This window comes from Dendropsophus ebraccatus, chromosome 12, assembly GCF_027789765.1.
Source record: "Dendropsophus ebraccatus isolate aDenEbr1 chromosome 12, aDenEbr1.pat, whole genome shotgun sequence".
Classification (NCBI taxonomy): Eukaryota; Metazoa; Chordata; class Amphibia; order Anura; family Hylidae; genus Dendropsophus; species Dendropsophus ebraccatus.
Window position 1 is genome coordinate 6,118,199 of NC_091465.1, and position 25,889 is coordinate 6,144,087.

Genomic DNA, 25,889 nt, shown 5'->3' on the forward strand with positions numbered 1-25,889 from the left:
CAAGAATAAAATATAAAAAGCAGCACCTGGCTCTGCTACATCTGTACACATGGCTGACTCACTCGGATGCTCTAGTTACTGCACCCATAGATACTTGTCGCTAAACTATCCATATACATCCTGATATTACAGCTGGACATGAGATACATAGTCAGAAGAAATCTTTTTTTTTTTTCTTTGCAACTTACTTTTGCGATGCATGGCCAGCATTAAAGGGCGATCTTCAGGGTGCAAATACATTAAGACGGAGGTTCCCACCAAGTCCTGGGGTAAGTAACCCAATAAGGGTACCGCTCTGAGAAGAAAACATCAGAGAGTAAACCCAAGTGCACAAAGAGAGACTCTGCTCACCTCTAAGAGGGTGGCTGCTTTATGGGCTTGTGGATCCTGCACATCAGACTCCAGGATAAGTCACTCATCACACATAAAAGGAGGGAAAAAAAAACACTCACCGGTCGTCTACCTCCAGGAACACACAGCCAGGCGTATGTGTCGTGGTGAATATCCGCTTATCCAGGGGAATCCTAGGAGCTGCAATAAGAACATGCACCAGGTTTATAGAGAAGATGATGATGATGGTCATATCTAACACATATAATAGGCTCTCTAGGATGGCAGACCCTTCGACTGGCCATACATTTTACATAGCTGTTGGCAACGTTCAGCATACGACTATGCCTTCTGATTCCCCATATATACATGGACACTCGGCTCAGCCGGACATCCATGTGTTTTGAATGGGGAAAGGGGAGAAAGCTGATGTTAGACACCTCTGCGTACGTTGAGTTGGGACATTAGATGGTAGGCCGATCTCGATGAAACAGGTGGGTGAAGCAGACTTTCTAGTGTCCCAATCAGTGAGCTAGGGAGAGAGGTGATCAGTCACAGGCCTCTCCCAGCTCTATGTAATGATCGCTAGGGGGGGGGGGGGGTGTCTAAACACCCGGACCACAATCGATTAAAACTTTTTACATTTCTGAGTTAACAGGGACAGTTAAATCTATCATACATGGCCATCAAAATGCCGATCAATGTCCCTAAATTGCAGGGACAGCCTCGCCCCTGAGGAACCTCGGCTCCTTTACTGTAGTAACCTCATGTGGCCATGTCTGGTAGTGCAGTACAATCAGCACCATGACAACACTGCAGTAGGGGGAGGGGAGGTCTAGAGGTACGTCCCCTAAAGGATCTAAAACCTTTGACTCACCTTCATATCCCGAGTGAATCTTTTCCACCAAAGCGAGGCAGCAAGGCTCGGGCTCAACCTCAGGAGACGCACGGACTTTGATGCAGTATGGCGTTATTCGGTAGGGATTGTATCTGAGTTCATGATCCCGGTCTTTGCCCCCTCTGAAAAATAAAAAAATTAAAAATAAATTACAATGCCCCCAATGTAAGAGGCATAAGTTACGGAAAAGGAAACCTCCTGGGATCTCCCCTCCACTGGGCAAAGCTCTGCACATCCTCAGCTCTCAGCCTTTACATCAGGGATTGGGACCCTGGGTGCTCCAGCTGTTGCATAACTACAATTCCCATCATGCCTGAACAGCCAAAGCTTTAGCTGTACAGGCATAATGGGAATTGTTTTGCAACAGCTGGAGAGCCAAGGTTCCCCGTTCCTGCTTTATATATAGACGAGAATGCTTTAAAAGGCTAGCTCACCCAAAAAATAATCTCTCTTCCAAATCAAGTCATAAAGAGAGATTTGTAATTTACTTCTATATAAAAATCTCCAGTCTTCCAGTACCTATCAGCTGCTGTATGTTCTGCAGGAAGTGGTGCATTCTCTCCAGTCTGACACAGTGCTCTCTGCTGCCACCCCTGTCCATGTCAGGAACTGTCCAGAGCAGCAGCAAATCCCCATAGAAAACCTCTCCTGCTCTCCAGACTGGAAAGAATACAACTTCCTGCTGTAGACAGCAGCTGATAAGTACTAGTAGACTTAAGATTTTTTAATAGAAGTAAATTACAAGTCTCTGGCACTAGTTGATTTGAAAGAAAACATTTTTTTTTTTTTTTTTTTTGTGAACAATCCCTTTAATAAGGAGACAGCTGCAATGGAGTGTGACTGCAGAATCAGACTACGTGGTTTACTGTTTGTAGTCTGTTACCATGGCAACATACTGGTCTGCATTGCAGTTACAGAGGAGATACAACGTGGTTTAAATTTTTACTTCAGATACATTGTTTGGCAGCAGAACATTTCCTGTATGGGGTAAAGTATCGGCGTTGTCTAGCAGACAGTTACGGTACATGGCGTTTTAGCGGCTGGGTGAAAATACAGTATTTATTTTTGACGCTCTCCATCTATTTTTACCAGTGTCTATCCGTGGATTAAAGACTCTTAGCGACAAACGGAAGCGGTGCGGTCAAGGCTGAACAACACGACGGGTCTCGTCTCTTTTCAAGAGAGGGTCGACTCCTCTATTATGAAGGCTGCCGATGCAAAATTCTTTTAAAATGTGTCGCTGCCGTGTCTCGGCGTCTGATTATGTAAGACTGGCGGGGGGGGGGGGGGGGGGGTATACTGCATTCGACACAAACCAAACACCTTGTTACTAATTGTCGAGTCTTTTCATCATAGAATGTTGTTTGGAAGAGAATTGACTGAAATAGAAATCGTGTTCAACGTTAACGGGATTCAATAGCGACGGCTCTGAGTGTTGCCACAAGTGCACAAAGCGGCCGCTCTCGCTGCTCTCTAATGGGCTGATTAGTGCGGCCGGTGGAGAACGATTCCAAGAAGAGCAACAAAGGCCTAATTAATCCTGTTAGCACTTCACACAAGGGAAGAACTGCGGGTCCCACTCCGAGGAGCCGCACTCACCCACTGGGGCTAAAGTGGCGCCAAGCAGCAGAATTGTATCAGTGGCCAAACAGGAAATAATTTTAGGTAAATCAAGCTTCACAGCTTTCTAATATACATGGGATTTCATTTTTCTCCATTATTAAGGCCTCCGTTTGCAGTTAGTGAATAGGAGTATTCTAGTTTACTTCACCCCTTATATTCAGATCACAGACATCTTTCCAGTCTGACACAGTGCTCTCTGCTGCCACCTCTGTCCATGTCAGGAACTGTCCAGAACAGCAGAAAATCCCCATAGAAAACCTCTCCTGTTCTGGACAGTTCCTGACATGGACAGAGGTGGCAGCAGAGAGCACTGTGTCAGACTGGAGAGAATACACCACTTCCTGCAGGACATACAGCAGCTGATAAGTACTGGAAGACTGGAGATTTTTAGATAGAAGTAAATTACAAATCTCTGGCACTTCCTGGCACCAGGTGATTTGAAAGAAAACACTGTTGGTGAACAATCCCTTTAACAGAATAAGATACCCTAATACGGTAGTTCATTTTAGGTGTTAAAGTGCCCACTGGCTGAGAAGTGTTTACCTTCAGTTTAAATTATTTTATCCTCACACTGTGCCTTTAAGACTTCACATTAAGAGTTAACGCAGCGCGGCATGCTAATCTGTCCCCCCCTGTGCTCAGACGCTCTGCCTTTACCCCTCGATGTGCTGACATTTGGTGCGAGATAAAAATGAACCGGACAAGCCTCTATTTACGAGAGTCTCATCACTCTACGGATGGTAAACCATGTGACTCCGCGCGGCGCTCCTCACATCAGCCAGCTGCTAATCTGCTCGACACGAGGCAAAGTTTAATAGCAATTACTGTTATGTAATTACATTGACGGGACAAAAGCTGAGCAATGCAACCGCAGGGAAGGCTGGGATTCACAGCGCTCTCCATACTCTATGTAACTTGCTGCAAAACTACAACTCCCAGCATGCCCTGACAGCCAAAAGCTTTCAGGGCATGCTGAAAGTTGTGGTTTTGCAAAAGCTGGAGAGCCACAGGTTGGAGATTATATATATATATATATATATATATATATATATATATATATATATATATATATATATTAGTGTGTGTATGTATGTGTATGTTATTTAGATGACAATTAATATTGCCATTTTCAAACTGACCACTAGATGTCAGTAGAACAAGCAGTTTTCACAGGGAGACATCTCTTTTTACTCCCTGCTGTGAAGGGCCCCTGCAGATGTAGGCCATCAGTTTTATAAAGGTACCATAACATCTTCCTCCTCCTCCTGGTGTCCTGAAGCCTGCCCGCCACATCTGCACTGTGACATTGGCAGGTGAAGGCTGTCAGAGCATGATGGGAGTTGTAGTTCTGCGGCAGTTTGGGGAACACTCCTTGTGAATGGGGAGCGCTAATACAGAGGTGGCTTCTTTAATGAAAAGGAGATTACGTAACTGGGATACCCGGCGTTCACACTCATTACCCCGCGGTCGGCCTCTGCTGTACAAGATCTAGCCCTTACACAATAATTTCATGCTCCGCTCAGCGTGGAACATCATAAGCGCCATTTAATTAAGGTCGGGCACGGATTAGGCAGGAAATAAATAAGTAATGCAGAATGTCGAGAGACCACCGCCCTGTGCTGAGGCCGCAGATCTACTCTGGGTTATAGGTTGGGAGGGATGTGAAGGGGTGAGGTACATCAGACAGCGTTCACACATGGGATGGGGTAGGCCATGAACGGTCACCAGGTCTATAAGAGATTCCACCTGAGGTCGCCCAGCAGGAAGAAGCAGCCACCACAATGGAAATCCCATATAGATTATTATTATATATATATGTGTGTGTGTGTCATATTATTATGTATGTGATCAGAGGTCTCTGCCGCTCACATTCTGGATTAGTGGAGGTCGGACACGTCACTGTGTATCCTCCGTCTCTTTGGTGATTTACAGACAAACACAGAACTCCAGCTCTGGAGCAGCACAGCGACCAATCACATTGCAGCTTTCACTTTTTAAAAGGTGCCCAAAAAATGAAAGCTGGAATGTGATTGGTTGCTATGGTAACTGCTCGGCTGCACAAGGTCTGATAGATCTCAGGGCCCGGTTTTCAACTAGAAATTCATTATATACTCTGTATCCATCACTATATCCCCCTCCCCGTATCCATCACTATACCCAACTCCCCGTATCGCCTCCTTATCCATCTCTCCTTTTCGCCTCCTTATCCATCTCTCCTTTTCCCTCGTATCAGTCTCTCCACATCCCCCCCCCGTATCCGTCTCTCCACATTCCCGCCCTCGTATCAGTTTCTCCACATCGCCCCCTCCCCGTATCAGTCTCTCCACATCCCCCCCCTCGTATCCGTCTCTCCACATCCCCCCCTCGTATCCGTCTCTCCACATCCCCCCCCTCGTATCCCTTTCTCCACATCCCCCCCTCGTATTCGTCTCTCCACATCCCCCCCCCTCGTATCCCTGTCTCCACATCCCCCCCTCGCATCCCTGTCTCCACATCCCCCCCTCGCATCCCTGTCTCCACATCCCCCCCCCTCGCATCCCTGTCTCCACATCCCCCCCCCCTCGCATCCCTGTCTCCACATCCCCCCCCCTCGCATCCCTGTCTCTACATCCCCCCCCCTCGCATCCCTGTCTCCACATCCCCCCCCTCGCATCCCTGTCTCCACATCCCCCCCCTCTCGCATCCCTGTCCCCATTTCACATCCTCATCTCTCGGGGTCCATGCATCACTATATATCTGTGAAGGCAAAACTATAGGAGAGCCTCCCTCCCACCCCTCTATACTTTACAGGTACAGCTGTGCCCCCAGTCTATGTAATAGCCTATCCATCCGGCCTTCTTGTTTAAATATCAGAGCTCTCCAACCTTTTCTCAGCAGAGACGAGAGCTTACTGGTATCATCTCCGCACCGTGTACACAGCCAACCGCAGAATAAAGCATGTAGGTTACCATGGAAACAGAAATGCTCTGTCCTTACCGCGACACAGCGCACAGGAGGAGCGCCAGCTCGAAGCACAGCCAGAGACGGTACAGCTGCACACGCCGCACAGTCACATACTGCATGCTGGTACTTGTTGTTCCTCCATAAACCTAAGACACTATTTTATGCAAATGATGCTTTGCTTTTTATTTTATTTTTTATTTTGAATCTTCACCAGTATCATACGTTCAGCAAACCTTAAAAGGAATATTCCACTCAGACATAACTTTTTAATATTGCTGCCCATGGTGAGACTAACAATTCCTTCCATACTTGTTATTATCTATTCAGTCTCCTTCCCCCACTTCTCAGCAGCTGCTTTCTGCTGAAGACACAAAAATCTGTCTATTTCCTTCTCTGCATAATTTGGCGTCAACTAATCCACCACAAAACCTGCATGAAGTCTGTATTTTCCATAGGGCAAAGAATTACCCAGGGGTACCCTGGTGAAAATGTTTTTCGTTCGAATCCAACTGGCGTCAGAACATTTTATAGGTATGTAATTTACTTTGATTAAAAAAATCTTATGTCTTCCAGTACTTATCAGCTGCTGTATGTCCTGCAAGTAGTGGCATATGCTTTCCAGTCAGAGACAGTGCTCTCTGCTGCCACCTCTGTCCATGTCAGGAACTGTCCAGAGCAGCAGCAAATCCCCATAGAAAACCTCTCCTGCTCTGGACAGTTCCTGACATGGACAGAGGTGGCAGTAGAGAGCACTGTGTCAGAGAATACACCACTTCCTGCAGGACATCCAGCAGCTGACAAGTACTGGAAGACTGGAAAATTACAAACTATGTATAACTTTCTAAACCAGTTGATCTGAAAGAAAACAAACAAAAAAACCATTTAGCTAAAATACCCCATTAAGAGAAGCTATCGGACCCTGGAAAAGCATATGCAGTCCCATGTAAGGTGTGCTAATGCTCCCCTGCATCACTGCCCTGCAACCTGTCACTATATGTTACTATAAGCCCCAGGAGATCCGGACAGTCTGCAACTATAACAGGATGAGGAGACTTGTAGCGTCACAGACCCCTGACACCCAAACATTGCAGATTACATTGTAATTGCTGCGATTTATGGACAACTCTTACATCACATTCAGGGCAAACATAAAGCAATCTTACCTTATTCTGCAGAAAAACGACTTCACTTGAGTGTATTCATAAAGAGAAGCTGCGAAACAGAAGACACAAAATACACACAGATTAGTATAGAAAGCCATTACTAACCCAATCCCAGCAACCATCTCCCAGCATATAGCGGGGCTATATCGTGTTGTGCCAGCACTCAGCTACAACTACTGAACAGTGACAGGAGTGCTGACCTATAAATGCCAAGGGTCAATGGCGGGCAGCCATGCGATCGCAGCCGCCCATCATTAACAGTAAGGACCCGGCTACTGATAACAGCCGCTCCTCACTCTTAATGAAACTATCTTAGCTCCGGAGCTGCTTCATAGAACCTCAGGACCTATTGGCGTACTGGTACGCCAAGGGTCCTTAAGGGGTTAAATCTGCATGCAGTGAGATCTCCCAGTTGAAACTGCAGCTAGCCCCAGTTCAGCTGTGGCTCCATAGCAGTCACAACCATAAACTGTCTGCTGAGGACAATGACTATATGTGTGTATATATACTGTATACATATGATATGAAGAATCAGTGGTGTAACCTATGCATGTGACTGTATCCTATGGAAAGAACATTCCGGCCTGGTCCTGTGCTGTAAAGCTCTCACCTGTTTCCGCTCCGATATTCCACGGGAGAAGATGTGACTGTGTTGTGTGTTTGTAGAAGACGCTGACATCCTGAGGGGCCAGAAGCTCGACGAACCGCGACGAGTCCAGCAGTTTCTTCTTACAGTTCAGGATGTAGGCCGCCTGCTCAGAGATGTACACCATCTTCCCAGAGGTAAGCGAAAACACGATCACAAAGGTGTCCTGGAAGGAGGAGAGTGAGAGTAGGGATATTAGATTTATCTATACAAAATGGAATCATGGCCCATAGGATATTGTGCAGTGACGCAAAGGGTAAAAGGGTTATCCAGGCTTATAAAAACATGTCCGCTTTCTTCTAGAAACAGCGCCTCTCGTCCTCAGGTTAGGTGTGGGTATTGCAGCTCAGTTCCATTGAAGTGAATGGAGATGAGCTGTAATACCACATACAACCTGAGGACAGGGGTGGCACTGTTTTTGCAAATGAGGCAAGTTTGACAGATTATCTCTCCTTGAAATATAGACAAACATTGGCAGATTGTGTCTTTTGGTCCTGACCTAAAATCATCGACCACCGAACGCACACCGCTATATGTAATAGTGACGCCCGGCCAACAGGTGATGAATCTGTAAAGCAAGGATGGGGAACCTTTGGCCCTCCAGCTGTTGCAAAACTACATTTCCCATCATCAGCAGGCAGCCGAAGCTAAAGCCTTCATCATCCAGGCATAATGGGAATTGTAGTTTTGCAACAGCTGGAGGGCCAAAGTTCATACATTACTTCTGCCCACTCCCCAGTGTCTGTTGGTGCAACTTCAGAGTCGGTCTCTGAAGTGAAAGGCTGCTCAGCCAATCACTGGCCGGGAAGCAGGGAAAGGAAGTCACCGGGGAGCGGCGAGAAGACAGGAAGACGCCGGGAAGCAGGGAGAAGACAGGAAGACGCCGGGAAGCAGGGAGAAGACAGGAAGACGCCGGGAAGCAGGGAGAAGACAGGAAGACGCCGGGAAGCAGGGAGAAGACAGGAAGACGCCGGGAAGCAGGGAGAAGACAGGAAGACGCCGGGAAGCAGGGAGAAGACAGGAAGATACCGGGAAGCAGGGAGAAGACAGGAAGACACCGGGAAGCAGGGAGAAGACAGGAAGACGCCGGGAAGCAGGGAGAAGACAGGAAGATGCCGGGAAGCAGGGAGAAGACAGGAAGACACCGGGAAGCAGGGAGAAGACAGGAAGACACCGGGAAGCAGGGAGAAGACAGGAAGACGCCGGGAAGCAGGGAGAAGACAGGAAGACACCGGGAAGCAGGGAGAAGACAGGAAGTCACCGGGAAGCATGGAAAGGACAGGAAGTCACCGGGAAGCATGGAAAGGACAGGAAGTCACCGGGGAGAAGGGAAAGGACAGGAAGACACCGGGAAGCAGGGAGAAGGCAGGAAGACACCGGGGAGCAGGGAAAGGACAGGAAGTCACCGGGAAGCAGGGAGAAGGCAGGAAGACACCGGGGAGCAGGGAGAAGACAGGAAGACACCGGGGAGCATGAAAAGGGCAGGAAGACACCGGGAAGCAGGGAAAGGACAGGAAGTCACCGGGGAGCAGGGAAAGGACAGGAAGTCACCGGGAAGCAGGGAGAAGACAGGAAGACACCGGGGAGCAGGGAAAGGACAGGAAGTCACCGGGAAGCAGGGAGAAGACAGGAAGACACCGGGAAGCAGGGAAAGGACAGGAAGTCACCGGGGAGCAGGGAAAGGACAGGAAGTCACCGGGGAGCAGGGAAAGGACAGGAAATCACCGGGGAGCAGGGAGAAGACAGGAAGACACCGGGAAGCAGGGAAAAGGCAGGAAGTCATCGGGGAGCAGGGAGAAGACAGGAAGACACCGGGGAGCAGGGAAAGGACAGGAAGTCACCGGGGAGCAGGGAGAAGACAGGAAGACACCGGGAAGCAGGGAGAAGGCAGGAAGTCATCGGGGAGCGGGCAGAGGTAATGTAAGAACTTTATTATCACACTTTTAAAGCATGGGCTGTACGGACCTTGCTAATATGTGTACGGCCCTTGCTGCACGATAAACGAGCGCTGAACTAGCAGATCAGCGCTCATTTTCTATAGTGATCGGGCCCTGTAATATAGCAGGTGTCTGCAGTGGTGCTGTAAAGTGTTCACCCAAGTCACTGCTACCACATCCTGAACCCAAAGCATGGCTGAGGCGCTGGGAACATATGGCTCACCGTGTTCTTTGGAGGATGCTCTGATGTTATGGTCTCTAGATCTTCAATCGTATGTACAGTTGTATCCACCTTTGACGGGCCGGTGTCACTGAGGACCTGGAAAAACGCACTGTTGGCTAAAGAGGAGGTAAAAAAAATATATAACATCATATAACATCACAGTAAGAGAGGGAAGTAAAGTATCCGAGTCAAGAAAGTGGATGTGACATTACTTATCAAGGGAGCATTAAGTTCTTCGCACAACTGGAAGGGGGATGGCAGCTTTATCATTCATATCATTCAGAGCTGCACACACAATTCTGTCGGGTTTGTCTTGGTACAGAGCAATAAACCAGCAATATCCTATAATGCAAGGCTGCTGCGTCTAGTTCATCACAAGGATTTTATCTAAGCTTTTATAGGTATGAGCACTGGCATATTAAAGCTGAGAAGAAAGCTGAATGCAGCTCTGGATGTGACTGGAGTATAGTGCCCTGTTCACACTCGAATCCTGCCATCTACCAGTTACAATGGGAGGGCATGCGCGCCTCCTCTCAAAGAATTGACATTGCGTAGTGTGAACGGGGCCTTAGATATTATTCATGATTAGAATAAGACCTTAGAGGACTGGCTGATTGGACAGCTCTCTCCTCTGACTCCCCCCATACACATGCTTGGAGGGGGTCAGTGTGATGCTCTACCTAGACTCAAGATGACAATGAATGAAAATATTCTTTTATACAAGGCTGTAAATGGCTTCTTACCTTGGACCTGGCGGACGCACTTCAAGGCATAGTTCAGCGCGTCGACAGTGCTGGGTTTGCTGTGGTTGAGCTTTTCTGAGGGGAGCCGCCGTTTCATCTCCTGTACCATGCTCATCAGCTCCTTGTGTGAACGGGTCCTCTCCATTTGTTCACTTTAAGTGATGAATAAAACAAGTAATATCATTATTATTATTATACACAGGCAATAAAAAGTAAATTAACTATCTCCTAGCTTTAAAGAAGGTGCATGGGGGCATCACTACATTAGGGTTAGAGTTGCTAGCACTTAAAGGGGTAGTTCACCAAATATGTTCCTCTTTCAAATCAACTGGTGGCAGAAAGTGTCAGAGATCTGTAATTTACTTCTACTAACACCTCTTCAGTCTTCCAGTACTTATCAGCTGCTGTATTCTTTCGCGTTGTGTTCTTAAGAGTTTGGAGAGCAGGAGAGGTTTTCTATGAGGATTTGCTGCTGCTCTGGGCAGTTCCTGACATGGACAGAGGTGGCAGCAGAGAGCACTGTCAGACTGGAGAGAATACACCATGCCCTGCAGGACATACAGCAGCTGATAAGTCCTAGAAGACTGAAGATTTTTTACAAATTTCTGGCACTTTATGGCAATAGCTGATTTGAAAGAAATAAATTTTTGGTGAATAACCCCTTTAAAATGCAGACTGGTACCATATTCCATTCGACTTTAACAATTCCCGCGACTGTATAACTCTTCTATCTAGCATGGCGTTACCTGTTATTGCTGCTGCCGGTGGATTTGCTCGGTCTGCGGAAGGTGCAGTTTGATCTCCTGTTGGATTCGTTCATGTGGGAATCCGTCCCGCTGGACTCATTGCCGTTGGAGTGCATCTCCATGTCCTCGTGGTGCTCGGAGTTCTGCTCCTCGGGGGTTTCACAGTTGAATGTCTTTTGGGGAGGGCTTCCCTCCTCCGCTCTGGGGGCTGTAGACCAGTCCTCATTCTGGATTAGGCCCTCACTCTGGGCCTCGGTGCTCATGGTGGCGGTGAGTTGTTATAAAGCTGTGGCCCGGCTGCACATCACCTCCGATGCGGCTACAGAAGTGAATGATGTAAAGTAATACTGCTCAGGTCTGTACGGGGGCTTCTAACCTCCGGTATAAGATCGGTAAAACAAGACGGTTGAGTGGAGAGTTCCACGATTGTGGCATTTGTGGTTCTCTGCAGAATTTCTAAGCAGCTTCAGGCGCACGAGAGACGAGGGTCTTATAAGCTTCCTATATGGGAAATAGAGAACAGAGGACATTACTTTACAAAGTAACATTAACATTATGCTCTGTACTTCTTCCTTTATGTCTAGAGCCCCCCTATAACAGCAGTCTGTGTCGTCTGTAGCCCCCCTATAACAGCAGTCTGGAGCCCCCCTATAACAGCAGTCTGTGTCGTCTGGAGCCCCCCTACAACAGCAGTCTGTGTCGTCTGGAGCCCCCTACAACAGCAGTCTGTATAGTCTGGAGCCCCCTACAACAGCAGTCTGTATAGTCTGGAGCCCCCTATAACAACAGTCTGGATGTGTAGTCTGGAGCCCCCTATAACAGCAGGCTGTGTAGTCTGGATCCCACCTATAACAGCAGTCTGGAGCCCCCCTATAACAGCAGTCTGGAGCCCCCCTATAACAGCAGTCTGGAGCCCCCCTATAACAGCAGTCTGGAGCCCCCCTATAACAGCAGTCTGGAGCCCCCCTATAACAGCAGTCTGGAGCCCCCCTATAACAGCAGTCTGGAGCCCCCCTATAACAGCAGTCTGGAGCCCCCCTATAACAGCAGTCTGGAGCCCCCCTATAACAGCAGTCTGGAGCCCCCCTATAACAGCAGTCTGGAGCCCCCCTATAACAGCAGTCTGGAGCCCCCCTATAACAGCAGTCTGGAGCCCCCCTATAACAGCAGTCTGTATAGTCTGGAGCCCCCCTATAACAGCAGTCTGTATAGTCTGGAGCCCCCTATAACAGCAGTCTGGAGCCCCCCTATAACAGCAGTCTGTATAGTCTGGAGCTCCCTATAACAGCAGTCTGTATAGTCTGGAGCCCCCTATAACAACAGTCTGGATGTGTAGTCTGGAGCCCCCTATAACAGCAGGCTGTGTAGTCTGGTTCCCACCTATAACAGCAGTCTGGAGCCCCCCTATAACAGCAGTCTGTATAGTCTGGAGCCCCCCTATAACAGCAGTCTGTATAGTCTGGAGCCCCCTATAACAGCAGTCTGGAGCCCCCCTATAACAGCAGTCTGTATAGTCTGGAGCCCCCCTATAACAGCAGTCTGTATAGTCTGGAGCCCCCTATAACAGCAGTCTGTATAGTCTGGAGCCCCCTATAACAGTCTGGATGTGTAGTCTGGAGCCCACCTATAACAGCAGTCTGGAGCCCCCCTATAACAGCAGTCTAGAGCCCCCCTATAACAGCAGTCTAGAGCCCCCCTATAACAGCAGTCTAGAGCCCCCCTATAACAGCAGTCTAGAGCCCCCCTATAACAGCAGTCTAGAGCCCCCCTATAACAGCAGTCTAGAGCCCCCCTATAACAGCAGTCTAGAGCCCCCCTATAACAGCAGTCTAGAGCCCCCCTATAACAGCAGTCTAGAGCCCCCCTATAACAGCAGTCTAGAGCCCCCCTATAACAGCAGTCTAGAGCCCCCCTATAACAGCAGTCTAGAGCCCCCCTATAACAGCAGTCTAGAGCCCCCCTATAACAGCAGTCTGTATAGTCTGGAGCCCCCTATAACAGCAGTCTGTGTAGTCTGGAGCCCCCTATAACAGCAGTCTGGAGCCCCCCTATAACAGCAGTCTGTGTAGTCTGGATCCCCCCTATAACAGCAGTTCTAGTTCCGATTTGCTGTAAACTAACAGCTCAGGATCAGCTGATCTAATCCTTTTCCTCCTTGGTCATTAGATAAGTGAAGCTAATGATGCACAGGAAGCGATTATTGGAGGGAATCATACGATTAGTAAATGTTGGTGTAGATTATGGAGCCATGGGATGCGACGGTGCCCCCCGCCCTCCTGGGAAATGAATCATGAATGGCCCACAGCTGTCGACTATCTGCCCACGTGGTGGCGGTGGTGGTGGTGGCAGCTGCAGCTAGCCTCAGGTAACTGTGTGCCAGCCTTAGGTGACTCCACGTCTGCCACCTCACATCCCAGACAAGTGCTGCTCAATCTGCCGACCAGCTACTCTACAACAATGGGAGCTTCAGTGGATTCACAATACATTTGTCTAAAAGTTCTCAAAAAAAAATTTTAAATTCACAAAAATAAATATACATATAAAAGATATTCTGCACATAAAGAATGAAGGGTATAAAATCATCAGAACATAAAAAATACATAAAGAATCGAAGGTATACAGAACACACAATAATACATAAAGAATATCAACATTTTGAAGAATAGAAAATAATCCAGAAATTAAAGAGGTTATCCAGTATGAGAAAAAACATGGCCGCTTTCTTCCAGAACTAGCACCAGTCTGGTCTCTAGTTTTGGTGGAGTTATGCTATTAGGCGTCTGAGCTGCAATACCGCACTCAACCTGCAGACAAGAATGAAGCCGTTTCTGAAGGAAAGTGGCCATGTTTTTCTAAGCCACAGGTGTCAAACTCGGGCCCTCCAGCTGTTGCAAAACTACATTTCCCATCATTCTGGACAGCCAAAATTAAAGCCTGAGTTTGACAGCTGTGTTCTAAGTCTTGATCATTTCAAATTGTGGGTGCAGCTCAGTTCCTTTGAAGTTAACGGAGCTGAACTGTAATACCCCACCCAACCTGAGGACAGGGGCGGCACTGTTTCTGCAAGAAAACTAATGTATAAGTGCAACAGCCTCAGAAAACTACAGAGAGATATCAGTGTATGCTGGGAGTTGTAGTTTTTCACCTGCTGGATTACCACAGGTTGGAGATCACTCTCGGGCTACATGAGGTCTACACATCTAGCTTGGTCAGTATAACAGAACTCCTGGATACCAGAATAACCGTAATGTCACCGCCACTAACCTGCACGGCCTACTCTGCCTTCTCTCCCACCATTTTCTCACAAAAACGTCTATTTTGTAACCTCGGCGTGACGGTTCATTATCCCGACAGCGTTCTATGACGCCAATGTGCAACACAAAAAACTAATAGTAATGACTGTAATTAGATAGCGGCTAAAAGAGTCTGAATGCATCCGGTTTTCCAGCCCCCCCAATATTTAACCATTAATTTGCAGCCATTTTTATCCCCCTTACGTAGGCAGCACTCTCCCCCTTTCTATAAGTGTTAGCGCTGATGGCAAGGTCTGCCAGGACGGGGGGGGGGGGGGGCACTTAATTATTAGGTAAACACAAAGATTTGTTGCGGCTCTTTGCGGGGGAGGTGGCGGTGGTTATATTTATCTGCTGGCACGGTATGGCGGGCAGAGATGCATAAGTCAGCACGTCCTGTACAGTAGGAGCTTCCTATCTGTTACCGGGTGACACACCTACTGTCTGAATGTACTGTACACAGGGAGCGCCGCTCCACGTGAGGAGGAGGAGGGGGAACACACGCTGCAGGACAACGTGGTAAACAAGTTGTACTTTTGGGAGAAGTGACAAAACATGAAATCCTGCCTGGGAGCTGACTTTTCAGCAATTTGCTTTACAGCAGGGAATGGACCAGATGCAGCAGCTCGAGTACCAGAACCCTGTCCCTGTCATCTCTTCCTGGACCACTTACTTGATGCCCTTACCCAGTTTCTTACCCCTCCGCTTGCCCATTCTCCCGCTTCCATGGACTGACTGGGCACTTGCTGCCTGGTGGGATGGGTTAGGGGACAAGCACTTTGTAGCTGATCTGCACAGAATAGAAGTGACACAGCTACAACAGAACTTCTCCTCCTGCTCCAATACAATGTAACAGATGGAACAGATACAATGTTGCAGATTCAAATCAATATTGATACATGTGGAATTCTAAGGGCTGAGCACTGCCCCCCAGGCTGCAGTTCTTAAAGGGGTTGTTCCGCAAAATTTATTTTTTCTTTTAAATCAACTGGTGCTAGAAAATGACAAAGATTTGTAATTTACTTCTATTAAAAAATCTCCATTCTTTCAGTACTTATCAGCTGCTGTATGTCCTGCAGTAAGTGGTGTATTCTCTCCAGTCTGACACAGTGCTCTCTGCTGCCACCTCTGTCCATGTCAGGAACTGTCCAGAGCAGCAGCAAATCCACATAGAAAACCTCTCCTGCTCTCCAGACTGGAAAGAATACACCACTTCCTGCAGGACATACAGCAGCTGATAAGTACAAGAATACAAGTTTGTTTTTTTTTTTATAGAAGTACTGAACTACCCCTTTATGCTGCTGCAAAACTACCACTCTAAACATGCCCTGACAGCCTTTGGCTGTCAGGGCATGTTGGGAGTGGTAGTTTTACATGAATGTTTCTCAACTCCAGTCCCCCCAAGATGTAATGTTTTGAGGATTTCCTTAGTACTTCACAGGTGATATATAACTGTAGTCAGTGCATCAGCTCCCCTAAAACCATGTGCTGTCGGGGGTACTTGAGGAACACTGCTGAGGATGAGGGCGAGGAACACCCTGAGAGTTATAGTCTAGCAACAGCGGGAGAGTTACAGGCTGGAGACCCCCACCTTACATGAAATACCCCAAATGTACTCTCTCTTTCCATGCCCAGACCTCATATGTGCCCGCCACGTGCCGCGCTCCACGTTCCGAATCTTATCTTGAGAAAATATTTGTAAGTTGGAGAAGAGAAAATACATCTGAACACAATGTTCAATGGCCCAGGTGTAGTCAGCGGTGCGTTACGTAACAGAAGGCTGGCAGCGTGTCAGTGCTTTATGGCAAGGCTGTACGGCTGCCAGGTTAGAGGGGTAAGGTACATGCTGTACACTGGGGGGTATGTACATGCTGTACACTCGCTAGGCTGGCAGCAAGAACTAGCGCTTCTTTATGGCCAATCAGGACCCTCTTTATAGGAAAATGCAAGACACAACAGAGGACCGCCGCCCAATGACCTTAACAGGGACATCAGATCATTGGGTGGTGAAGGGGGTAAAAAAAAAAAAAAAAAACACCTTTCAAATCAACTGGTGTCAGAAAGCTATACAGATTTGTAATTCACATCTATTTAAAAATCTCCAGCCTTCCTGTACTTATCAACTGCTGTATGTCCTGCAGGAAGTGGTGTATTCTCTCCAGTCTGACACAGGGCTCTCTGCTGCCACCTCTGTCCATGTCAGGAACTGTCCAGAGCAGCAGCAAATCCCCATAGAAAACCTCTCCTGCTCTGGACAGTTCCTGACTTGGACAGAGGTGGCAGCAGAGAGCCCTGTGTCAGACTGGAGAGAATACACCATTTCCTGTAGGACATACAGCAGCTGATAAGTACTGGAAGACTGGAGATTTTTAAATAGAAGTAAATGACATATTGATCTGACTTTTAGACACCAGTTTAATTTAAAGATCATTGTTTCCCCTAGAGTTATTCTTTTATCTACAGACAATGCCCTAGTACAGGGGTGCAAGAACTGTGGACCTCCAGTGGTTAAAAATCTACACTTCACAACATGCCTAGATAGACAATGGGTGTCCAGGCATGATGGGAATTGTAGTTTTGCAACAGCCGGTGTGTACTTTTGCCCAAATAGGATAGACACCTCATACAATCCATGAGATCCACAACTACTCCCAGAGCATGCTGACAACTCTCCCGCCATGCTGACAACTCTCCCGCCATGCTGACAACTCTCCCGCCATGCTGACAACTACTCCCAGAGCATGCTGACAACTACTCCCAGAGCATGCTGACAACTACTCCCAGAGCATGCTGACAACTACTCCCAGAGCATGCTGACAACTACTCCCAGAGCATGCTGACAACTACTCCCAGAGCATGCTGACAACTACTCCCAGAGCATGCTGACAACTACTCCCAGAGCATGCTGACAACTACTCCCAGAGCATGCTGACAACTACTCCCAGAGCATGCTGACAACTCTCCCGCCATGCTGACAACTACTCCCAGAGCATGCTGACAACTCTCCCGCCAGGGTGTCAGAATGGCAGAATCTGTTGTTACAAAAACAATCCCAGCACAGGAGCGGCACAGATCAGGTAATGGCAGATAGAAGATTATTATTTCTTACTGCTCAACAACATATTCAGTGCAAGATCAAAGAGGGAAAAAAAAACACCTATCAGTCAAATGAACTAACATCCTATGTGGGGACAGACAACAAAGAGTTAACCGCAAGAGCCACTCACTGCACTCCAATCCATCCTATGTTTCACAGCAATTTGGCCACCAGGTGGTGCTGTTCCCTCACAAAGGGACAATGCAAGTCCCCCTCCATATAGAATACTCAGAGACATCCATGCCGATCCCCAATGTATATTATACGGCTGCCTGATTTCATGCAGAACGTGAATGAACTACAACTCTCAGCACAAACTGAGCCAAAGACTGCAGAATGCTAGCCACAAACGCAGATTACTGCACTGCCCCTGGTTATACAATAAAGCTTATTCATCCCTGAAGGATATAAAGACAACTCCAATATACTTGGTGCTTCAGTTCTGCTCAGGTTACCAAACCTCTGCTTGCTGCCATTGAAGCATACTGTAACTATACTGGAAACAAATCCGACCCCAGGAGCCCACCTAACAGGAATCAGTTCTATAGAGAGTGAGAGAGAACAGCGTTGTAATGGTGCATCCCAATGCCAGTAAGCTGCCTGTAAAGCCCTACAGGATATGCTGGTACTATATACACGCCATCAGTGCGCATTCCGAGACGGCTCGGGTTCTGTCCCTGTCCCAGACCTAGGGGACACTCACCACACCAGCCTCGGGGGGGGACGACACTCACCACACCAGCCTCAGGGGGGGGGGGGGGGGGGGGGACACTCACCACACCAGCCCCAGGGAGGGGACACTCACCACACCAGCCCCAGGGAGGGGACACTCACCACACCAGCCCCAGGGAGGGGACACTCACCACACCAGCCCCAGGGAGGGGACACTCACCACACCAGCCTCAGGGGGGGGGGACACTCACCACACCAGCCTCAGGGGGGGGGGACACTCACCACACCAGCCTCAGGGGGGGGGGGGACACTCACCACACCAGCCTCAGGGGGGGGGGGGGACACTCACCACACCAGCCCCAGGGAGGGGACACTCACCACACCAGCCTCAGGGGGGGGGGGGGGGGGGGGACACTCATCCCACCATCCCCGGATAGAAGGACAGCTACGGTGTACGAGAATGTATAAGAATGACATTAGTCCCAAGAGCTTACCATCAGCAGCATGTAACAAGTGATCTAATCCCAGGTGAGAGAAACACTGCGGCACTGATAGAAACTCTGCAGAAACTACCTAAAGGGGTGGATCCAGAGGGCGGCCGCCCAGCAGAGGAGGGTGCCATCAGGATTTAAGAACACGCTGCCCCGGTGCACAGCCAACACTGTAATTATTTTACAGGGGACACCCTGTCCTGGGGCGGGCGCACAGAGGGTACGGCCTACTGACAACAACCATGGCACATGGCTCAGATACCAGGGAATTTTGTTATAACACATGAGAAATGGCGGACCCAGGAAGATGTATGCATCCTCGTGGTGGTCCCTAGTTGCTGCGGCTATCACAATGGGATCCTTAGAGAGGGGCCCATGGGTCATCATAGTCATAGAAAAACATGGCCACTTTCTCCCACAAACTGCACCACTCCTGTCCTCAGTTTGGGTGTGGTACTAAAGCTCAGTTTCATTAAGGTGAATTTTAATACCCCCAAAAACCTGAGGACAGGGGTGGCGCTGTTTTCACAAGAAAGCAGCTGTACTTTTCCGTTCTTGGTCAACCTCTTTAGGTCATCTCAGACACTGCATCAACATGTGACCACCGCAGCCAATCACAGACATCATCGCGCTAGAGACCAGCGGGGACCATGGAGACGTCACCAGGGGATCAGTAGGGGAGAGTTTTTTTTTAATGATCAGCTGCTTAAATTTGCAGGGAAATCAGATACTTCTAGGGACACTGTAGCTGTACAAGAAACTACAACTCCCAGCATGCTTCAGCTGACACCCACATAGCCGTGCCAGAAGACAACAGTAATATTCCCAGCATGCACTGGCAGCAACTTTGCCCACTAGATGACCCCCCCCCCCCCCCATAGCATTGTAGTCAGGGGTCAGTGATGGGCGACTCTAGAGCTCACACCTGCGGCTCTCCAGCTGTTATAAAACTACAACTCCCATCATAATAAAACCAATGGGAAATGTAGTTTTTCAACATCCAGAGAGCCGCAGGTTTGCCATCTCAGCTCTAGAGCTACTGTGCAACTACATCTCCCAGCATGCCCCATCGCATACCCCTACAGCAACGCCACGAGACAACAGCTGATACAATTTCTTTAGAAATCTGTGGGAACGGCGGCTCCACGCGCGCGCGCACACACACACACACACACACACACACACACACACACACACACACACACACACACACACACACACACACACACACAGGGATAGTAACATTGTACAGCAAACATCCAATGATGCGGAATATCTGATAATCCGGCATCTCCGAGCTCCCATATAAGATATAGAATTGTTATTTGTGCGGTATAATAACGGGTGTGGGATGTGTACAGAGTATACAGCAGATCTGCAGACACGTCGGGGTCATTCCTATAGCGATGGCCGCCGCAGGGTGAGTGCACACAGGCTTCTCTATGAGAGCTGAGGCTGCAGTCGGTGGAGGAGGCATGTGCGGCGCCCAGCCTCTCAGAAAAGCATGTCTGCTTCACGTGAATCCCTGAGCCTGACACTTCCCCATCAGCCAGCGACCAATAGAGACACGAGCCTGAGCCCGGCCGCTCTCATTGGCTCTGCCCTATGTGCCAATCTGCTGCATGTGTCTGGCACAGAGCGGCCACACCGCTCCCAGACCCCCCCCCCCCCCCGCACCATGGGGGTTATACTCATCCTCTAAACTCCAAGACCACGTCCCCTATAGTCAGATAACTACAACTCCCAGTATGCTCTGACAGCTGGTAACCCCCACCCCACCCAACATGCACAGGGAGACCATCTATAACAATGCGACCAGTGGCTGTGAAGCTATGATACAACTACAACTCCCAGCATGCTCCCACACTCCCCACCAATAACAATGCAGTCAGGGATCAGCTACTGTAGAACTACAACACCCAGCAGAATACTGGTTTAGTTTTATTGTATCGATTTGAAATAATAATTATTAATATAAGGGTTAGATACTTTCCAATGCAATATTCTGCAACCTGCAGCTCTCCCATTCTTAGGGAACTACAAGTCCCAGCAAGCCCTAAAAGTCACAGTAATAATAGGTACTTGATTCATTGATCAGCAACCTATAGTTGGGAACTACAACTTCCAGCATGCCCAGAAGCCACTAAGACTTTATAATGTAATGCTCTACAACCAGTGGGTGAGTCTCCAGCTGTTGGGGAACTACAACTTCCAGCATGCCCGAGAACCTAACAGTACATGGGGTACTCCCTAATGACCTGCACCCTGTAACTCTGGAAATGCAATGGAACTACAACTCCCAGAATTCCCCAAGAGGGAACAAGGTCCTTTCTGGTGCACTGATCTGCAATCCTTGGCTGCTGAGAGTTGTAGTCCCCCATGCAGATATCATGGCTGAAAGCACATAGCTTAGCAGCGGGTGGGGGAGCTCTGCTGTCAGGTGTCCCCTCCATGGAATCCACATGATCCTGTCACCGGCTCTCAGGAGCTTCTGACGTCCTAATGGATCAATCAACAATGGGGGGAAAAATAATAATCCGCTGCTACATATAGCTACACCGCCACCTGTGTGTGCAGCGGGCACAACCACTCTCATCAGCTCTGAGACTACAACCCTCAGCCTGGCCTAGAAAGGCTACAAACCGGCAAGCTGTCATGTCTCCGGGGGACCCCTGTTCTCCCATGTCCCCCAACACATTCTGTATTGTTATATACCGCTGCATTCTAGCCGTCCTATAGATCAGTGATCCCCAAGATGCTGCAGAACTGCAACTCCCAGCATGTCCTGACCGCCTGCGGCTGCAACTGCTGCGGGGTCACAGGATGTGGAGACCACCGCCATAGACCCAACAGCACAGCGGCAACCAGACACCAATTCAGTAATCTAATATTCTAAATATTTACTAATAATAATAATAATAATAATAATAATAATAATAATAATAATAAATATGCATAAAAATATTTAGCTAAGGAACAATATAAGGAACATTATGGTGACGGGACTTGGGGGCAATCGCAATTGGGGGGACACCTATCACATACACAAAGGAGTATACAGTGTAGAGATATATATAGATATAAGGAGATACAATATACTATATACACACAGATACAATACATGCAGTATATAGACAAACACTATACATAGAAAACATACACAGATACAATACACACACACACAATATACATAGAATATATACACAATACACAGAGAAAACACTATATATACAGTACACGCAGATACAATACACAGAATATATAACGTATAAACACAAACATACAGAATATAGTATATAGATGGTATATAAACACAGCCAGTATACAGATACAGTATGCAGAGTATATAGGCAGTATATATGGCCACGTCCAGTATACAGACACAATACGCACACAGTATATAGCTAGTATACATGGCCACCTCCAGTATACAGATACAATATGCACACAGTATATAGACAGTATATAGCTAGTATACATGGCCACCTCCAGTATACAGACACAATATGCACACAGTATATAGACAGTATACATGGCCACCTCCTGTATACAGACACAATATGCACACAGTATATAGACAGTATATAGCTAGTATACATGGCCACCTCCAGTATACAGACACAATATGCACACAGTATATAGACAGTATATAGCTAGTATACATGGCCACCTCCAGTATACAGATACAATATGCACACAGTATATAGACAGTATATAGCTAGTATACATGGCCACCTCCTGTATACAGACACAATGGCCGGCACTCACCCAGGTGGCAGCTCTCGGGGTGCCTCATGCGGTCTCCGGGCCTCCCGGCTGGTGACCCCCACTCTCCCCCGCACTTCTCCTCACACAGCTCGGCGCGCACACAGCTCACCCTGCGCTCCCTCACTGACTCCCCATCTTCTCACACACAACACACATTCACCGTGCAACGTGACGAGACCCCGCCCCGAGCCTTCCCATTGGTCGGGGCGTGGGGGGGAGGAGCGTTATAAATCCGACCATTGGCGCTGCTTCCGGGACACGATCGTCTGTCACCTGTCCGGGCACGTTACAAAAACAGCCGAGGAGCTGAGCGCAGGGGGTGGGCGTGTCTCCCTGCTAGCCCCGCCCATAGACCGCCCCCTGGAGGAGACACGCCTCGAAGAGAACCGCTGAGATTTGTCACCACGAAATCCTTTTCATCTTGAGGAATTCTCCGATCTGAATCTGACATTTTTACCTCAGAGTTTGTTGCCCATGGCAACCTGTAAGGGCGCAGCTGCATATTAGGGGCTGTTGCTATGGGTGACGGACGCTTCTGATAAATGTGAGGGGGGGGGGATTCTAATTCCTTTTAAAAATCTTACAACCAAAAAAATTTGTACTTTTAGATGCCGATAAATGGTAAAATAACAAACTTTGTTGTGAATTTATTTTTTTGCATCTTTTCAGCTCAGTTCTCCCACCGCCAGTCTCATAGGTCATGTGACCCCAGCAGCCAATCACCATTGGGCTGCCAATGATTTCACCAATAGTTGCCTCTTGTGTATCAATCAGTTGCCATGGTTACATGATATTACTGAGGACATTTCATGGTCACATGACAAAGTGTAAAAATTGTACATAAATAAGTTTGTCTACAATTAGCATTTTTTAAAATTGTTTTTAATAAGAATTAACTCGAAAACCCCCAGAGACTCCTTAAACTTCGAACAGCTGTCAGATGTGACCGTCCGTACAAGACATAAACCCCTTTAAGGGCAAACTCTAAGTATCCACACACAGTATATTACCACTGTACAGTCATGGCCAAAAGTTTTGAGAATTATACAAATATTAATTTTTACAAAGTCTACGGCTTCAGTTTTTAAAATGACAACTTGCATATACTCCAGGATGTTATACAGAGTGATCAGCTTAGCACCAATTACCTGCACAGTCAATATTTGCCTAGAAAATGAACTTTATCCCCCAAATCACATTTCACCATCATTGCAGCCCGGCCTTACAAGGAGCAGCTAACATCGTTTCAGTGATCGCTCCAGTAACAGAGGTGTGGGTGTTGATGAGGACAGGGCTGGAGATCAATCTGTCATGATTAAGTAAGAATGACACCACTGGACACTTTAAAAGGAGGCTGGTGCTTGGCAACATTGTTTCTCTTCTGTTACCATGGTTATCTCTAAAGAAACACGTGCAGTCATCATTGCACTGTACAAAAATGGCCGAACAGGGAAGAGTATCGCAGCTAGAAAGATTGCACCTCAGTCAACAATCTATCGCATCATCAAGGACTTCAAGGAGAGAGGTTCCATTGTTGCCAAAAAGGCTCCAGGGCGCCCAAGAAAGAACAGCAAGTGCCAGGACCAGTAGTGGATTATAATAGGGGTGTTTTGGGCGGCAGCCCGGGGCCCTGAGCTCCTGGGGGGCCCATGACCACCCAAAAAGACTTATACTTTCAATGGTGTACTATCTCCTGGCTACACTTCCGCCATGATTTGCAAAAAATCACAGTTTTTTTATGGCAATTTTGCACAAATCAGGACATCATGACATTATTTGTCCTGTACTATGAACGCCAGGCTAGTGCTGCCATGGTTACAGTGGGGTGGGGGGGGCCAGGCCTGGTGAACAGCCCGGGGCCTATGGTAAAGTTAATCCGCCCCTGGCCAGGACCGTCTCTTATAAGTGTGGTCAGCTGCAGGATGGGGGCTACCAGCAGTGCAGAGCTTACTCAGGAATGGCAGCAGGCAGGTGTGAGGGCATATGTACTGTGCACTGTGAGACTGCGGAGACTCTTGGAGCAAGGCCTGGTCTCATAGAGGGCAGCAAAGAAGCCACTTCTCTCCAGAAAAAACATCAGGGACAGACTGATATTCTACAAAAGGTCCAGGGAGTGGACTGCTGAGGACTGGGGGAAAGGTCCAGGGAGCAGACTGCTGAGGACTGGGGGAAAGGTCCAGGGAGCAGACTGCTGAGGACTGGGGGAGAGGTCCAGGGAGTGGACTGCTAAAGACTGGGGGAAAGGTCCAGGGAGCGGACTGCTAAAGACTGGGGGAAAGGTCCAGGGAGCGGACTGCTGAGGACTGGGGGAAAGGTCCAGGGAGCGGACTGCTGAGGACTGGGGGAAAGGTCCAGGGAGCGGACTGCTGAGGACTGGGGGAAAGTCATTGTCTCTGATGAATCCCCTTTCCGATTGTTTGGGACATCTGGAAAACAGCTTATTGGGAGAAGACGAGGTGAGCGCTACCACCAGTCTTGTCTCATGCCGACTGTAACCGGCATCCTGAAACCATTCATGTGTGGGGTTGCTTCTCAGCCAAGGGAATCGGCTCTCTCACAGTCTTCCCTAAAAACACAGCCATGAATAAAGAATGGGACCAGAATGTCCTCCAAGAGCAACTTCTCCCAACCGTCCAAGAGCAGTTTGGCCACCAACAATGGCTTTTCCAGCATGATGGAGCACCTTGCCATAAAGCAAAGGTGATAACTAAATGGCTCAGGGAACAAAACATAGAGATTTTGGGTCCGTGGCCTGGAAACTCCCCAGATCTTAATCCCATTGAGAACTTGTGGTCAATCATCAAGAGACGGGTGGACAAACAAAAACCAACAAATTCTGACAAATTGCAAGCATTGGTTGTGCAAGAATGGACGGCTATCAGTCAGGATTTGGTCCAGAAGTTGTATGAGAGCAGCCGGGGAGAATTGCAGAGGTCCTGAAGAAGAAGCCGCAACACTGCAAATATTATAGAATTCGCTGCAGTAACTCAGTCTATCTGTCAGTATAAGCTTTTGTTACTCATAATATGATGGAAATTATATTTCTGTATGTGATAAAAACATCTGACAAACACACATAAAAACCAGAGGGCAGAGGATCATGGGAAAATATAAGATTTGTGTCATTCTCAGAACTTCTGGCCATGACTGTATAATAGGGTGCAGTTACATCCAGTGACTCACAGGGGCGTCTTCTCTGATCAAAGTCGTTGACTTTTTATTTTTCTCTCCATTCTGGCCATGAATCCTTTCTCCGGAATCTGCCAGAAAAATATTTTAGGCTATTTTCTCCAGCACATATAATAGTTAGATCCCC

At 48.1% G+C, this 25,889-nt stretch overlaps 1 protein-coding gene across 4 annotated transcripts in view; it reads right to left on the minus strand.

Moving 5' to 3' along the window:
* PER3 (period circadian regulator 3) overlaps positions 1–22,734 on the minus strand; it is a 42,415-nt gene extending 19,681 nt beyond the window's left edge. The window contains exons 1-9 of one of the 4 annotated variants that reach the window (XM_069948649.1): positions 22,574–22,734; positions 11,253–11,753; positions 10,507–10,658; positions 9,764–9,879; positions 7,568–7,769; positions 6,958–7,006; positions 1,208–1,350; positions 453–531; positions 189–295 (exon numbers count right to left, since the gene is read on the minus strand). In XM_069948649.1, the coding sequence (XP_069804750.1) occupies positions 189–295; positions 453–531; positions 1,208–1,350; positions 6,958–7,006; positions 7,568–7,769; positions 9,764–9,879; positions 10,507–10,658; positions 11,253–11,515 (1,111 nt within the window). In that variant the 5' untranslated portion in view covers positions 11,516–11,753; positions 22,574–22,734. Of the gene's footprint in view, positions 1–188; positions 296–452; positions 532–1,207; positions 1,351–6,957; positions 7,007–7,567; positions 7,770–9,763; positions 9,880–10,506; positions 10,659–11,252; positions 11,754–18,808; positions 18,893–22,573 lie in introns of those variants that run through there. The other 3 variants (XM_069948647.1, XM_069948650.1, XM_069948648.1) reach the window with 3 other exon arrangements.
* Between the last annotated feature and the right edge of the window lie 3,155 nt (positions 22,735–25,889).